The 17,320-nt window shown below is 44.9% G+C and overlaps 1 protein-coding gene across 1 annotated transcript in view; it reads left to right on the top strand.

The window, feature by feature from the left end:
• Positions 1-14,245, top strand: part of LOC113409452 (cyclin-G-associated kinase-like) — a 95,199-nt gene extending 80,954 nt beyond the window's left edge. Inside the window, exons 25-28 of the mRNA XM_026663374.1 lie at positions 2,684-2,914; positions 7,687-7,835; positions 10,079-10,255; positions 13,518-14,245. Of these exons, the coding sequence (XP_026519159.1) occupies positions 2,684-2,914; positions 7,687-7,835; positions 10,079-10,255; positions 13,518-13,619 (659 nt within the window). The 3' untranslated portion in view covers positions 13,620-14,245. The remainder of the gene's footprint in view (positions 1-2,683; positions 2,915-7,686; positions 7,836-10,078; positions 10,256-13,517) is intronic.
• The last annotated feature ends 3,075 nt before the right edge of the window (positions 14,246-17,320 follow it).

Here is a 17,320-nt window from a genome sequence, read left to right as displayed (position 1 = left end):
GCCCCCCCCCCCCCCCCCCCCCCCCCCAGCCCTCTGCCCTGACCTCGAGTCGCCCCGCTCAGCCCGCTGCAGGCCTAGGTGAACAGAACCCCAGGCTGGAAGTGGGCTGAGCAGGCTGGCGGCGTAAGATCAGCATTTTAATTTAATTTTAAAGGAAGCTTCTTAAACATTTTGAAAACTTTGTTTACTTTACATACAACAATAGTTTAGTTATATAATATAGACTTATAGAGAGACACCTTCTAAAAAACGTTAACATGTATTACTGGCACGCGAAACCTTAAATTAAAGTGAATAAATGAAGACTCGGCACACCACTTCTGAAAGGTTGCCTACCCCTGCTTTACTTCATGCCAATGGCAAATCTGACAAATTATTTTTGCTAGATAATCTCAGTAGTTTTGATGTAACTAACACTTGGTTTTTCATTTTATACCATCCCCATTAGGTTACCCTGTGCCAAACAACTATGATATGGCTGTCGTCATGCACGCCTTTATCTTAATAGCTTTGTCACTTTAGTATGTCCTAGTCAGCCTGATTCAGTCCTCCAATATACAATTTACACCGATGTAATTCCATCAGCTACAGTGGCGTTACCCCAGTTTTACACTGGTTATGTCAGACCATAATCTATGCCAGTGTGCAGCCCAGTCCAGTGGGGGAGTTGCAACAGGATGTAGAAGCGCTTTGGACACACCTCTTGCGCTGCAGCCTGAAGACGTGGCACCATAGAGAGAGCCCAGCCCAGTATCACCTGAGGCTTTAGGTCTATGCTGGGGAATTCGCAGCCTAGCTGCTTAGGGAACTTCTATGGCCTGTTGCGCTACAGGATCATCAGGGCTAGCACTTCGCCCTTACTATAAAAACTAAACCAAGCATTACTAATTCCCATTCAGTATGGCCACCAAAATCAGCTCCCTCCTTCACCTCTGTCCCCTTCCTCTCATTGGCAATCATCTGAAGAGATGCAGAAGCAAGCTGCAAATGCAGAAAATACCTCTGCGCCCCTCTGTGCACAGCTTTCAGGATCAGACTGCAAGAGCTGGCCAGCCACTTGTAACCACCACAGTGGGGCGTAGTGGGGAGATTGTGTCGGAGAAATTAAAGCTCATAATTATTTGTGACAACCAGAGTAGAGGGTGTCCAATTATTCCATATAAGCAATTTGCATGGTTGTCACTAGAAGCTTTCTGCGTGTTCATGTACCATATAAGGTTTCTCACAACAAAGTGTTTTCCTATTGCCTTTACTATGAATATTGTCAATGCTTGAATGTACTGTCTGTAAAATTAGCCAAATTTAAACAGTGTCATATAGAAAGTTGCAAATAGACCCATACATGCAGGGCCTTCTGTTCTGATTTTTTTCTCAAAACAGCCCAACTGTAACTTTTTGTAGAGGTGGGGTACGGGGTAAATGGTGAAGTAAAGGGCATTCCTGCCTGTGTTTGGATGTCTAAGGCTTGGCTTACACCTATTCCAGTGTGAAGTGGTTTAGATCTGCTTTATGGAGGTGTAGCAGGTTTAAAGGAATTTTCCTCCAAAGAACATGATCTTCCTCTTTCCAGTCTGAATTTGGACGATAATACTGCATTTAAATTCAACTACCAAGCTACTTTGCAGTTGAATGGGCCTGTGCCAGGAAGTGTTCTGTTGGCCACGTGCCAGTTGCCGAGGAAACTCGCTTTCTAGAAATGGTGTCTGAAGGAAAGAGAAGTCAAATAAAGGCAGTCTGGGTGGAGCTTGGCTCAGGAGTATCATTCCCTGGCTTGTCATGCTGAGTGCTGAAACTAAAGCCTTAGAGCTGGATTCCATTACACTGGGCTTACGCCGGTGTAACCAGTGGAGGATCAGGCCTTCCGTTGTAGCTGGCGAAGCTACAGAGGACTAATATATTTTCCACTCTCCAGGCAGAGATGGGAGGTACTAGAGAAATCTAGTCTGTGATTTAATTAGGGAGATAATGCTAGCTTATCATTCAAGATAATTTTAGTGTGTTGGGTTTGTGTATATATCGTACTTCAGTGTTGTTCTTAAAGCAATTTCTCTGCTGTCAGACCTCGTTCAGTTATTTTCTCCGTATTTGTCTACAGCCCGTTACTAACGTTTTTTTAAAAGTCTTTAGAGCCATTTCCCCGATCTGGTGAAGACTTCTTTATTTAAAAACAGTAATACACAAAGGGAAGCTTGAGGGCATGGATTTTATTGGGGATGCCTTCAGAGCACACCACTTTTTCTTGAGTATGAGAGGAGTTTCCCAGCATCCGTCTCATAATAATTAGTAAATACTTAAATGTAAATAGTTGGCAGTGAAAACCTAATGTATTTTTCTGTGTTGAATATATCCACCGAAGTGCACTGTGTGGTGACTGATCAGACCAGGGTTAGCAGTTGTCACAAAATGACAGTTAAGTGGTTGAGGTTTGAGATGGAATAACTGACACACAGTAGTGGGTTCCAGACTAGAACTGCGATATTGTCTCTAACTTTGCTGAAACTGTTCTCATTAAGTTTCACTTTCAGACACCCGTGTTCTCTACATTAGATTTCCTTTAAATTGAAGGGTGTCTCTTATTAAATCACTTGGGTAGGTATCAGACCAGAACTTGGGCGAGACTGTATTATGTAGTCAAAACGTTTTAAAATGTATTGCAACTAAATTAGGCACTGTTATTGTCCAGGTCCTTCCAGTGGTGGATTCCCAGCTGGTGGGTTTGGTCAGAAGTCAGCTCCATCCCAGAAAGGAGGGAATCAGTGGCAGACAAAGAAACCACAAAATACAGGTACTTCGTGGCAGTCCCACACTCAACCACAGCAAGCTAAATCCAGCACACAGAGTAAACCCAACTATACCGTGAACTTCAGTGTTATTGGAGGTCGAGAAGAGAGAGGTATCCGAGCTCCAGGCTTTGGTAAGTTCTGTTTCCTGGAATTATAGTTATAATGGTGTGTTGCGTATGAAGTCCTTGTGGTCTCTACAAGCATGGTTCTGGGGCTTTATGAAAACAGAAGCTTTGAAAGGTTCTGAAGAACTTATTTTAGTCATGTTACAGGCTTCATATTTTGTTTTGTTATTAAATGAGGTCTAATAGCAATAACATGAGTGGCATTTAAGCAGTTGTGTTCAGATAAAGGTCCACTTCTCAGATATCTCTCATTGCCTACCAGCAGTTCCTGATAGATATTAGCATGTCAATATGCATTGTTGTTGTAGCTGTGTTGGTCCCAGGATATTAGTGACACAAGGTGGGTGAGGTAATATCTTTTATTGGACCAGCTTCTGTTGTTGAGAGAGACAAGCTTTTTAGTTTACACAGAGCTCTTCAGATCTGGGAAATGTACACAGAGGCCTGGTTTACACTAGGAAACTAGGTCAGTTATAACTGTGTCACTCAGGGGTGTGAAAAATCCACGCCACTAAGCAATGCAGTTAAATCATCCTAACCCCTGGTGTAGACAGCTCTAGATCAATGGGAGAATTCTCCCATCAACCTAGCTACCACCTCTCGGGGAGGTGGATTACCTACACTGATGGAAGAACTCCTCCCATTGGCATAGGTAGTATCTTCATTAAGGGCATGGCTACACTTGCAGATGTAGAGCGCATTGAGTTAAACCAGCCCTCGGACAGCGCAGGAGGGAAAGCGCTGCAGTCTGTCCACACTGACAGCACACTGGCATGACCACATTAGCAGCTCTTGCAACGGCCACAGAGAGCAGCATGTAAGTGGCTGCAACGTGCTTTTCAAGTGGGGGTGGGGTGTGACAGGGAGTGTGTTGTGTCTATGTGGGGGAGAGAGTGGGTTTGGGGGGGGGCTGAGAGCATGTCAGCATGCTGTCTTGTAAGTTCAGACAGCAGCGGAGCCCCCCTCCCCCCGCCTCTCTCTCACACACAGCATTCCACACTAATGGTTGCTTTGTCTCGGAGCAGATAAGCAGCCAGCTGTCAGAAACGGAGCTTTGAAAGGGCATATCCAAAACAATGACAAGAGTGGCCACTTGACTTAAGGGGATTATGGGACGTTTCCGGAGGCTGATCAGAGCGCAGTAATGCAACACCTCGTTCACACTGACGCTGGGGAGCTCCAGCGGGGGCGCAGCAAACGTTATTCCTCTCGCCGAGGTGGAGTACCAGCAGCGCTCTAGCTGTGGAGTCAGAGTGCTCTACGAGCCTTGCCAGTGTGGACGGGTAGTGAGCTAGTGTGCCCTGGGATCCTTTAATGCGTTCTAACTCGCAAGTGTAGCCAAGCCCTAAGCGTCAAAAAGCCCAGAGTGCCACAGCTAAGTACAAGGGGGTAGATTGTTTAGCATAAGTAGTTAACACATTTCAAGGGACCATTCAAGGTTAAGTGGCCTGTTAACACCTCTTCAGTCATAGAGCAGGAAAGGAGGGGGGGGAAAAAGCTATAACCCACTTAACCTTGAATGGTCCCTTGAGATATGTGAAACACCCCTCTGAGTGACATAAAGTTACACCGACAGAAGCGCTGGTGTGGACAGAGGCTCTCCCACCGCCGTAACTACTGCTGCTCGTTGGAGGTGGATATAGAGCAGCTACACGAGCTATCCGACAGCAGCACACCTGCATCGGTAAGCTCGCTAGTGTAGACATGGCGTTAGGGGAAAAACAGTTTTTAAGAGAGCTGGCAGTTTTTCAAAGAGACATTATTAAGGGTAAAATAGCAAACTACCTCACCGCGTAGGAAAGATAGGAAGTATGGCAAGAGACCACCCTGGCTTAACCAGGAGATCTTCAATGATCTGAAACTCAAAAAGAGTCCTACAAAAAGTGAAACCTCTGTCAAATTACAAAGGATGAATAAAAACAAAGAACACAAGTATGAAGGGACAGAATTAGAAAGACCAAGGCACAAAACGAGATCAAGCTAGCTAGAGACATAAAACAAGAAAATATTCTACAAATACATTAGAAGCAAGAAGACGACCAAGGACACTGTAGGCCCATTTCTCAATGAGGGGGAGAAAACAATAATAGAAAATGTGGAAATGGCAGAAGTTCTAAATGATATTTTTGTTTCGGTTTTCACCAAGAAGGTTGGTGGTGATTGGACATCTAACATAGTGAATGCCAGTGAAAATGAGGTAGGATCAGAGGCTAAAATAGGGAAAGAACAAGTTAAGAATTACTTAAACAAATAAGATGTTTTGAAGTCGCCAGGGCTTGATGAAATACATGCTAGAATACTCAAGGAGCTGACTGAGGAGATATCTGAGCCATTAGCAATTCTCTTCAAAAAGTCATGGAAGACTGGAGAAATTCCAGAGGACTGGAAAAGGGCAAATATAGTGCCCATCTATAAAAACAGCAATGAGGACAATCTGGGGAATTACACACCAGTCAGCTTAACTTCAGTACCTAGAAAGATAATGGAGCAAATAATTAAGCCATCAGTTTGCAAACATCTAGAAGATAATAAGGTGATAAGTAACAGTCATAATGGATTTGTCAAGAACAAATCGTGTCCAACCAACCTGATAGCTTTCTTTGACAAGGTAACAAGCCTTGTGGATGGGGGCAAGCAGTAAATGTGGTATATCTTCACTTTAGTAAGGCTTTTGATACTGTCTCGCATGACCTTCTCATAAACTAGGAAATACAACTTAGATGGAGCTACTACAAGGTGGCTTCATAACTGGTTAGAAAACTGTTCTCAGAGAGTAGTTATCAGTGGTTCACAGTTATGCTGGAACTGCATAATGAGTGGGATCCCGCAGGGATCAGTTCTGGGTCCGGTTCTGTTCAATATCCTCATCAGAGATTTAGATAATGGTATAGAGAGTACACTTATAAAGTTTGTGGATGATACCAAGATGGGAGGGGTTGCAAGTGCTTAGGAGGATAGGACTAAAATTCAAAATGATCTGGAAAAACTGGAGAAATGATCTGAAGTAAATAGAATGAAATGCAAAATACTCCACTTAGGAAGGAACAACCAGTTGCACACATACAAAATGGGAAATGACTGCCTAGGAAGGAGTACCACGGAAAGGGATCTGAGGGTCATAGTGGACCAGAAGCTAAGTATGAGTCAACAGTGTAACACCGTTGCAAAAAAAAAAAAGCGAGCATAGTTCTGGGATGTATTAGCAGAAGAGTTGTAAGCAAGACACACAAAGTAATTTTTCCGCTCTACTCCGCATTGATTAGGCCTCAACTGGAGTATTGTGCCCAGTTCTGGGCACCACATTCCAGGAAAGATGTGGACAAATTGGAGAAAGTCCGGAGAAGAGCAACAAAAATGATAAAAAGGTCTAGAAAACATGATCTCTGAGGGAATATTGCAAAAATTGGGTTTGTTTAGTCTGAAGCAGAGAAGACTGATAGGGGACATAACAGTTTTCAAGTACATAAAAGATTGTTACAAGGAGGAGGGAGAAAAATTGTTTTCGTTAACCTCTGAGGATAGGACAAGAAGCAATGGGCTTAAATTGCAGCAAGGGAGATTTAGGTTGGACATTAGGAAATACTTCCTGTCAGGGTAGTTAAGCACTGGAATAAATTGCCAAGGGAGATTGTCTAAGCTGCTATTAAACATCTCCAGTGATGGAGATTCCACAAACACCTGTCCGGGATGGTCTAGATCAAGCGTGCAGGGGACTGGACTAGATGAGCTCTCGAGGTCCCTTCCAGTCCTACGATTCTGTGATTCTACACAATTCTCTATTGGCATAGCAGTACCTCCCCCTGTCTACACGGCTGTTTTTAGCAGTGTCATGTGCCACTGCTGGAGTCTTTCCCTGCTGCAGGGAACAGCTCCAGCAGTGGGGAAAGGCTCTTGCAGGGGGGAGGCAGCGGGGAAAGGCTCTGGTAGCTCCCCACTGCTGGAGCCTTTCACTGCTGTGTGTAGTTACACATCTCAGTGTGGACACAGCCTGCTCTTTGCTGTGCCATGTGACCCCACACACCCTACATCAGCGGTGGGCAAACTTTTTGGCCCGAGGGCCACATTGGGGTTGCGCAACTGTATGGAGGGCTGGGTAGGGAAGGCTGTGCCTCCCCAAACAGCCTGGCCCCCACCATCCGCCCCCTCCCACTTCCCACCCCCTGACTGCCCCCCTCAGAACCTCCGACCCATCCAACCCCCTGCTCCTTGTCCCCTGACTGCCCCTTCCCGGGACCCCCGCCCCTAACTGCCCCCCGGGATCCCACCCCCTTATCCAACCTCCCTGTCCCCTGACTGCCCTCTCGACCCCATCCACATCCCAGCCCCCTGACAGGCCCCCCAGGACTCCCACTCCCAACCCTCCCTGTTCCCCATCCCCTGACCGTCCCCCCAGAACCTCCGCCCCATCCAACCGCCCCCTCCTCCCTGATGGCCCCCCAGGATCCTCTGCTCCCTTACCCAACCCCCTCCCGCTCCCCTCCTGCTGCTGGTGACACCCGGCCAGAGCCAGCTGTGCTGCCCAGCGGGAGCGGCAGGCCAGAGCGCGGCCCGCATGGCTGCAGGGGAGGGGCTGGGGACTAGGCTCCCCGGCCGGGACCTCGGGCCAGGCAGGATGGTCCCGCAGGCCGTAGTTTGCCCACCTCTGCCCTACATGCTGCTGTCAGTGAATGTGCAGCGTAGACATACCCATAGTGTGGTACACTTGTTACCTCTGTCATGATCCTGTACCAGTAAGCATTTTCTTCCGTTATTTTTTCTTTTCTTTTTTGTTTTAACAGGACAAAAGCCAAAAGTTTCAGAAAATGATTTTGAGGATCTATTATCTAATCAAGGATTTTCAGCTAAATCTGACAAAAAAGGAACCAAGACAATTGCCGAGATGAGAAAGCAAGAAATGTCTAAAGACATGGACCCCTTAAAATTAAAGGTTTGATGTTTAATAATAAAAACCGTTGTTTTGATTCAAATATAAACATAATTCTGTTACTTCCTACTATTGATGGTAGAGTGGGGGAGGATACAGTGAAGGATAAAAGAGAAACTGAAGGGATACTTGCATCTGAAGAAGTGAGGTTCTTACCCACGAAAGCTTATGCTCCCAATACTTCTGTTAGTCTTAAAGGTGCCACAGGACCCTCTGTTGCTTTTTGAAGGGATACAAAGATGGTAAAAATTGATAATAAAAGTTTACATGTGTTTCCACCCATGTGCGGAATAACTCGGAGGAACCTACTGGTCTTAATGCATGAATGTATATCCTAATTGGTTAGTGTAACCAAGATACAGTGGACAACTGGGGTATCAGTACAGAAGACAATGATTTGCTCAGGAGAGAGGGTTTGTTCTGTATTGGCATGCTTTGAAGTGCAGATGGTGGTAAAACTCCTCTCTCAAGTGTATGATAAGATAAAAAGGAGCAAAAAAAGAAAGGGTAACTTATGCTGTGGCTAGTCTGTTACAGGCCACCTAATCCAGAAGGGGAGGTGGACAAGGTAATCCTAGAACAGATCTAACGCCCGTTTCACAAGAAATGATTGTAAAAGGATTTTGAGACTTTGAAAATGACTAGGTAAAATCTCATGGAGAAATTGAATATGGGGGAGAAGAGTGTGAGAGAGCTGGACAGTTCTAAAGAACATAATTACGAACTCAGCTGAAAACAAACCAAGATACAAACAAGTAAAATCCTGATGTGTGTGAACTGAAGTTTTACATCTAATGCAGGATTTTCTCCCATAGGGAGTACAAGGGCCTGGGTTTCCCATTTCATTAAAGAGCACGTCTTGGTACAGACTTGGCTAGACAAGCACAACTCACTTTTTGACTATGGAGAAGATGGGAGGGTGCATTTCTGGTCTGTGCCAAACTGGGAGAGCTTGGGTCAAAAGGTTTTCATTGCTGTCAGGTCCACTCTTTGGCAGCTAGAGCCTTGTTTTATTACCTTTTCTCCAATCAAGTGCAGTTTCACTAGTGCTCTTTCAGCGAAGGGGTTCAGGGCTATGGTGCTGTGATGGCTGTGTCTGATAATACAAAATTACGGCTTGTGGAGAACAAAAACTACTTGAGAATCACTTTCTTAGGGCAGGTCATTCATTCTCCTCCCAGTGGCTCTCTGCCCCTTTATCAAATCCACTGAAAATGGACTATTTCAACTTGTATTAAAATTACTCTTTCCAGTCTCCAGGGTGGCATCACCCCCATGTGTATTCTGATCCGATTTTGTATTTCTTCCTGGTACATTACTTGCAGATAAGGTTAAATGGTAACATTTACTATTTAGTTTTGTAAAACATTGTGAGGATAAAGTACGTAGTTCTGAACAATATTAATAGAAATAATCTCTGGGAGGAAGTGGGGAAATCAGCGTATTGATGGCATATTCCAACTCGTGTCCATAGGTTGGGTTGAATGCTTTTTTATGTAAAATACTATAAATAAAAAATAGAGCCTTTTACCTGCCATCACCAGTGTTAGTAGGGGAGCTGGGAGATATTCCATACTGTGATATTACAATTTAGAGAGACTCCCCTTACTGCCATAAGGATTCTATATTGATTGATGTAAAGATCATTCTATAAAATCAACTAAGAAAAGGGCATTGTTAGCCAATTGTAGTTCAAGGGGCAATCTAGTACAGAAAACTTCAATTTACTCAAGCAAGCCATATGAGTGTACAAGTCTCAAAACAGCTTAAGATCCTTACCTGAAATTTACAAGTAAAACAAGATTTCTAGCACTGGAATGGACAACCTGTGTTACCATGGGATTAATTAGTGTAACTAAAATGAATATTCTGCCATGGTTACTTTGTTCAGATCACTCCTTGTCATCTATTATACAGTTTTTACACTTAACTTGTTAATAATTCAGTTCTCTTGGAATGATTCCTATCTAAGAAAGAGCCAAATAAATAACTACATATAAACATGCTGGTCCTCGGCTAGCAGACTTGATATATCACTGTTGGGTTCCAAGGCTAAGCATGGTGTCCACTCTGTGGAATTTGGATGCACGATTAAGATCATATTTGTAAAGTGCTCTCAAAACTTTTGAAGCCCAAGGTCCAATTGTCTTGTTTTCAATGATGGGAGAGTAAAGTATCTTCAAGCGAATTGGAAGCACCATTTAAGGCAGCTGCAGTCAATTTGAATTTTTCTAATTTTGTTTCAGATTCTAGATTGGATTGAAGGAAAAGAGAGAAATATAAGAGCATTAATATCCACTCTTCACACTGTGCTCTGGGAAGGGGAGAACAAGTGGAAGCCAGTTGGCATGGCAGACCTAGTTACCCCTGAACAAGTAAAGAAGTACTATAGGAAGGCAGTACTTGTGGTTCATCCAGATAAGGTGAGTAGTTTTCTTGGGTATGTTAAAGGCTATTTATCAAACTGGTATTACCAAATGTGACAGACCCAGACCAGTGGGGTACAGGAGTCTGGTAGAGGGCAAATATACTGGTCACTGGATGAGTAGTTTTCTGTTCCCTGAGTGACCAGAGCAGGGGCTGCACTAGAGTAATCAGGAACCTGCTAGAACCAGTTAAGGCAGGCAGGCTAATTAGGACACCTGGAGCCGATTAAGAAGCTGCTAGAATCAATTAAGGCAGGCTAATCAGGGCACCTGGGTTTTAAAAAGGAGCTCACTTCAGTTTGTGGTGCGAGTGTGAGGCGCTGGGAGCAAGAGGCGTAAGGAGCTGAGAGGGTGAGGGTGTGCTGGAGGACTGAGGAGCACAAGCGTTATTAGACACCAGGAGGAAGGTCCTGTGGTGAGAATAAGGAAGGTGTTTGGAGGAGGCCATGGGGAAGTAGCCCAGGGAGTTGTTGCTGTCATGCAGCTGTTACAGGAGGCACTATAGACAGCTGCAGTCCACAGGGCCCTGGGCTGGAACCCGGAGTAGAGGGCGGGCCCGGGTTCCCCCCAAACCTCCCAATTGACCTGGACTGTGGGTTCTTCCAGAGGGGAAAGTCTCTGGGCTGTTCCCCAACCCACATGGTGAATCTCTGAGGCAAGAAAATCCGCCAATAAGCGCAGGACCCACCAAGATAGAGGAGGAACTTTGTCACACAAATTAATTCTGCAATCCTAAAAGGAAAATCTGCTAAGCTTCCTGCTTTTGAACAGACACCCGCGCAAGCACGGCAAGGCTCGGTGGGGAAGGGTTTGATATTGGCAGGGACAATAGGCTAGTTTCTGGGCATTTTTTCAGTCCACTTTTCTGCTGTACGGTTATTGTGTTGAACTCTGGCACTTCTAAGGTGGCAGCATCAGACTGTGGAGATAAGGATCTCCAGGGAAAGGAGAGAGAAGAGGGTCTCCAGCAGCTAGGCTGGACAGTAGTGCTTAGTGCTGCCTTACCCATCAGCACCTGTTTGGTGAAGGAGGAATGAAGTGGAATGGATTCCCTTCAGATGCAAAGGTTGAGAAGCACTTTTACCACCACTCATATTATCATTCACTAGACCCAGCTACATGGGTGCTTGGCCAGCCACATGCTCTGCCTTCCTTCCGTTTGTTGTGTTGTCTTCTGAAGTTAGCACACCAATGAGACCATGCAGTACAGGAATTCAAGTCTTACTCCTCATCCATAACACAGTGATGAGGTGTCAGAGCAGCCGGGGCTGAGTCCTGCCCTCACCTGAACTCCTGCTCGTCTCGGTCCCGCTCGGATCAGTCTGAGAAAAGCCCAGTTACTGGAGCAGAGTTCTGTTAGGTTCTGGACATCTGCCAACCAAAATGCAGATCAGTGTAATCGGTGCTTAATCTCTACTTCTTGAATGGGTCTTGGGGAGGGTCCTCCAACTCCCAGGCCTCCCAGAGATTTCAATGGTCCCATGTAAGCCACAGCAAACTGGATATAAAATCTGCTGAAAGGTCCTGGTGGGAATTATGTGGCAGCTTCCAATTAAAAAAAAAAAAATACAAAAAAAGAATAATCCAATAAGCACAGTAGTGCCGATGTAAATGGTGATTATATCTACATTATCTGTAGTGTCAGAATAACACTCCTGTAAAAAGCAACAGAGGCTCTACACCAGCAACACCATCACAGGACCTAACCAGATCAGCTCCATCATCACCGGCTCATTCACCTGCACGTCCACCAATGTTAGATATGCCATCATGTGCCAGCAACGCCCCTCTGCTATGTACATTGGCCAAACTGGACAGTCACCACGCAAGAGGATAAATGGACACAAGTCAGATATCAGGAATGGTAATATACAAAAACCTGTAGGAGAACACTTCAACCTCCCTGGCCACACAATAGCAGATGTTAAGGTAGCCATCTTACAGCAAAAAAACTTCAGGATCAGACTCCAAAGAGAAACTGCTGAGTTCCAGTTCATTTGCAAATTTGACACCATCAGATCAGGATTAAACAAAGACTGTGAATGGCTATCCAACTACAGAAGCAGTTTCTCCTCCCTTGGTGTTCACACCTCAACTGCTAGCAGAGCACCTCACCCTCCCTGATTGAACTAACCTCGTTATCTCCATGCTGATTTATACCTGCCTCTGGAGATTTCCATTACTTGCGTCTGATGAAGTGGGCATTCGCCCACGAAAGCTTATGCTCCAATACTTCTGTTAGTCTTAAAGGTGCTACAGGACCCTCTGTTGCTTTATACAGATTCAGACTAACACGGCTACCCCTCTTTTACTTGACTCCTGTAAAAATATTAGGGCAGTTCACCCCTTTCAGGCCTCCTGTTCGTGGCTGTGTACAGATGTAGGAAGATAACATTGCATCTCTTGCACTTGGTTCACATTTTCATTCTTTTCTAACAACGAGAGCAAGAATTAAGGAATTTTTAAAAAAAGAAAACTCCGATTCTGGAGCATAATCCCGCAGCAACGTCTGGGGTTGCAGAATACACGGGGCCTCGTGTTTATGCCCATCTGAGCCAGGATGAGTTAAAATGGAGCAGGTGGTGTATCTGCAGTATTGCTGTGCACGCACTGGTTCCCCAGACCAATTTAGATTGAGGTCTGTGCTGCGACAGCAGAACTTCCTCCATGACTTGGTGTATTTCTTTGAGGGTAAAAAGCCTAGGAGTGTTCATAGTCAGCAGTGCATGTTCAACTAGGAAAGTCGGACTCCAGCATAAAAGAATTTAACAGCGTTCTTGGAAATCGCTCTTCAGTTGCATTGTGGGGTACTAATGTAAGAGCTGCCGTGCAGTAGTTTCTACCTAAATTAGTTTTTATTTCATTTTTAAAGAGCCACTTGCTGAAAATGAAGATCATTAGCTATTAACTCCTTTAATACAAGATGGAAACTTTAGTACGACTTCAGTTACACTGAGCAGATTAGACTAAAAATTTGAAGCGATGCAGGCAAATTATAATCCCTCAGTGCCATTTAAACTCTGACTTTGGTATATATGGGGACTTGGGGGAAAAGGGAATTACAAGTTCTGGATGAAAAAGCCACACAAACTTACAGCACTGTATAACAAATAAAAGTAAACAGAAAGAGGCTAAACAAGAGACTGTGTGTGAATTTCACTGTTAGTAAAATGCAGTTTTTTCTCAAGCCCTGCTGCAACTCTTCACATTCTTTAGACTTCTGCAGTAAGCTTCTAATACCTGCTCTGTTTGTTTACAGGCCACAGGACAGCCTTATGAACAGTATGCCAAAATGATCTTCATGGAGTTGAGTGATGCATGGTCAGAGTTTGAAAACCAGGGATCAAAATCCCTTTTCTAAAACTTCATCTGTACGGGATTTTCAAAATGTATGTGCAGCAAAATGGAGTGGAGTATTGTTAGTCTGAATTTCTTATCTCTAGGATTTAGGAAAGATTTTTGCATGATTTCAGCACAGTTTGAAATCATACACTCAGAAGTGGGTGATACATTTTGTAAGATGCAGAATCCAAAACATACACAGATGCACTCAGAAAACAGCTGCTCAGTGCTTCAGAATCTTAGCCTGAGAACAGATCTTTCCATTCCGGTTTAAATATGGTGAAATAGAAATAACTTTAATGATGTCCACTGATTTTTGGCGTAATGGTATCAAAAGCGTAAGCCATTCCAAATCCACTGATTTTTTTATTTTTCTTTAAAAGAAACACACAACCTCAATTTGTACTTTATATTTTCAATAGTTATATGATTTGATTTTGATGTTTGGTGCCGTCGCCTTATTCTAAGTGCTTTAGTTATATTATCAGCAGTGAATTTGCTCAGCATATCTTTTTGTTGAATCTATAAGAGGTGTACATTTTCATCTGTATTTTGTGTAATCATTCAGATAATCATTCTGTAAATAATTAAAATATTTTCTGACAATACCTGTGTTCCTTACAATGAATTGACAGTTGCTTAGCCAAAAAGCTCCCAGTTATGGGAAAGTCAGCCAGGGTTGTTCTTGATTTTTTTTTTTTATTTTATTATTATTTTTTTAATGCATATCATGAACCTGGAAATAAATCTTAGCTTTAATATAAGGACTGCACATTCTAACTTTTTGTTATTTATTATGAACTTTTGAAAGGCACAACTATGACTAGCGTTTATTTTCCTACTCTGTGAATTTCAGCTTTTACTCGTATTTTTTTTCCCAGTGGAATGTGCCTTCCATTGGCGTTATAAATACCACACTAGAAAAAATGTTGACAGTCATTTATTCCGAAACTTGAAATGTGAGCACAAAACCGTTTACTCTGCTTTGATTTGTCTGTTTTAACTGAGTCAATGTTATATTGTTAGCTATCCTCTTGAAAGCATTTCCTGTGCTTATGCTGACAGTGGGATACTTATGTTGCATGTCTGAGAACTTGATTTTTAGAAGCCTGCATGCACATAGCTATGTATGCAAAGAACCAACCAGTGTGTATAGTTAGGACATCATATACTTGATGTACACTGTGTGTGCATTGGCTGGTGCAAGCCTAGTTGAGAACCCAGTGTGAGAACACAGCTCACTGCACTGTTTCTCATCTCTTTAAAAAAGAAACAAAAATTAACATGTACAAGTATATGGATAATTGAATACTAACGACCAATGACTATTGTACAGTATTGTATAACTCCAAACTGTAAATCCCAGTTCCTGGGGCTAGTTTGCAAATGTTTGTTGGAGTGATATTTAAATTTTGGTGACAGTCTCTTGCACTGGAGCTTTGCTACCCAAGTAGCTTAAAAGATGTATTTTTAATCAATTTGCCTTTGCATCCAATTTGGATTCTTAACTGCGAAAGGGGCTGCAGTGACATCAAGGTAGCTGTCTTACAATGAGCATCTTATAATTTTTCTATTCCGATTATCCCACAATTTGCATGAAATGAGGCTTTCCACTGCCAAATCGACATCACAGTGAATGGGTTGGAGAAGAGGTTGGTTGGTTGGATGGGGGGGTGGGTACACTTTACAGGCTCCCACCAAACTCAGATACAACACAGTTGAACTGTTACCTCTGTATGTAATGTGTGTACATATATTCGGTCACTGTGAATTTTGAAAGAGTGGAGGAGGATTATTGAACTCTGATCTGAAATGCAAAGTATGGCCTTATGCCGGCACAGCTCTGAATTAGCCTTAATCTCATTGGTGGTTCTTTGAGTGCTTGCTCACGTCGATTCCATTCTGGGTGTGTGCGCATCCACATGCACAGTTGTCAGAGAGTTTTGCCTTAGCTATATCCGTAGGGTTGGCTGTGGTGCCTTCTGGAGTGCCACGCTCATGCATCGGTACATCAGGCGCCACCAGCCCTACGCCCTCTCAGTTCCTTCTTGCCGCCTGTGCTGGTGGTCCAAGTGCCTCGCAGGTGGTCAGTGGTTCTTTCCCTTTGAGTTACAGCTGTAAATAGTTTTGTTTAATGTAGATTAGTTAGTAAGTAGCCGTTAAGTACTGCAGTTAGTCCGTAAGGGTCCCGGTGGGGACTTTGCCCCAGGCAGGGCATGCCCCGGTCACCGGGTTTTAAGCCCTGCCTGTTAGTGACCTGCATGGCAGCTGTCTGAAGTGCCTGGGGGAATCCCAGGTAAAAGAAAAGTGTTACATCTGTAAGCACTTTTGTCCCAAGACACAGAAAGAATGCGACATTCGTTTGAAGGCCTTCCTCATGGAGGCTGCTCTCCAGCCTCAGAGCTGTCCTAGCTGGATGCAACTCCCAGCACTTTGGGCTCGGTGTGTAGTGCACCCCTGGCACCGGGCTCGACCCGGCACCGATCCCCAAGAAGAAGTCTAAAAAGCAGGAACCAGCACTGAGCAAGATGGACCATGGGGCATTGGATAAAGGACCCTGTTTTGGCCACTGGCCCATGTCAGAGCCCCAGGGGGACATGTCCCTGAGGAGACCTCCTACCCCCCCAAGGGATCTGCCACTGATTCCAGGGAGCGGTAGGGGACCCAGACTTATGGCGGAGTTAATGCCTTCCCCGCTCCCAGCACTGAGAAAGCAAAGGACATCGTGTGTGGCGATGGACCCAGCAAAGGCTCTCTACGAGAGAAAGCCAGCCATGAAAGCCTCCCAGAAGGCGAGTGAATGCTGCCGGTTTCTGGAGCTGAAGCAGAACTCCTTGTCGCCGAGTCCCTGGTTTCCGCATTAGCCCAGGTCAGCGGTTCACCACCACAGATCGCCAGCACTGCCCTCCTGGTTTCCATCCTCTCATTGGCTCCAATTCACTGCGCTTCCCCTTGGCCTCTCCTTGGCACCGCGAGTATTTACAAAATGCCTGGCCCCAATAGTCGCTTACTTGAGGCATCGGGGGGGCCCAGGTCTATCCTTATCTCAACGATTGGCTCATCAAGGGCAGGTCGCGGGATCAAGTGCAGAACAGTCTCTTGATCTGGTGCGTTCCACCAGTCACGACCTGGGCCTGTTAGTGAACGAAAAGAAATCGACCCTCATACCAGTGCAACGAATAGAGTTTATTGAGGCAATCCTCAACTCCACACGGGTTCCTTCTGGAGTCCCTTTTCCAAGCCATTTCGGATGTGATTTCCTGTATAAGGGGCCACCTGCTCACCACTGCCCGCACTTGCCTATGGTGGCTAGGCCACATGGCTGCCTGTACTTACATGGTCCGTCATGCCCAGCTCCACCTCAGGCCGCTGCAGGCTTGGTTGGCATCAGTCTATATCCCCAACAGGCATGACCTCGATCTGGTAGTCAAGGTGCCGGACCACACCCGGTCATCACTGGCATGGTGGTTGGACCCCCCCCATTGGCATTGCAGGGAGTTCCCTTGGCGGTCCCGTCGCTAACTCTGGTTTCCGACGTCTTGGACCTGGGCTGGGGGACCCACCTGGGTGAGCTCAGTACACAAGGCTGCTGGTTGGGGTTTGACCGCTCTCTCCACATAAATGTCAGGGAGCTCAGAGCGGTTTGCCTGGCCTGTCAGGCTTCTCGGTCCCACTTACAAGGCAAAGTGGTTCAAGTCCTGATGGACGACATCACCATGA

This window comes from Terrapene carolina, unplaced genomic scaffold (assembly GCF_002925995.2).
Source record: "Terrapene carolina triunguis isolate 2854851 unplaced genomic scaffold, T_m_triunguis-2.0 Scaffold33392, whole genome shotgun sequence".
In the NCBI taxonomy this organism is placed as follows: Eukaryota; Metazoa; Chordata; order Testudines; family Emydidae; genus Terrapene; species Terrapene triunguis.
Note: the sequence above shows the minus strand (reverse complement) of the source record. Positions and strands in the feature narration are given on the sequence as shown.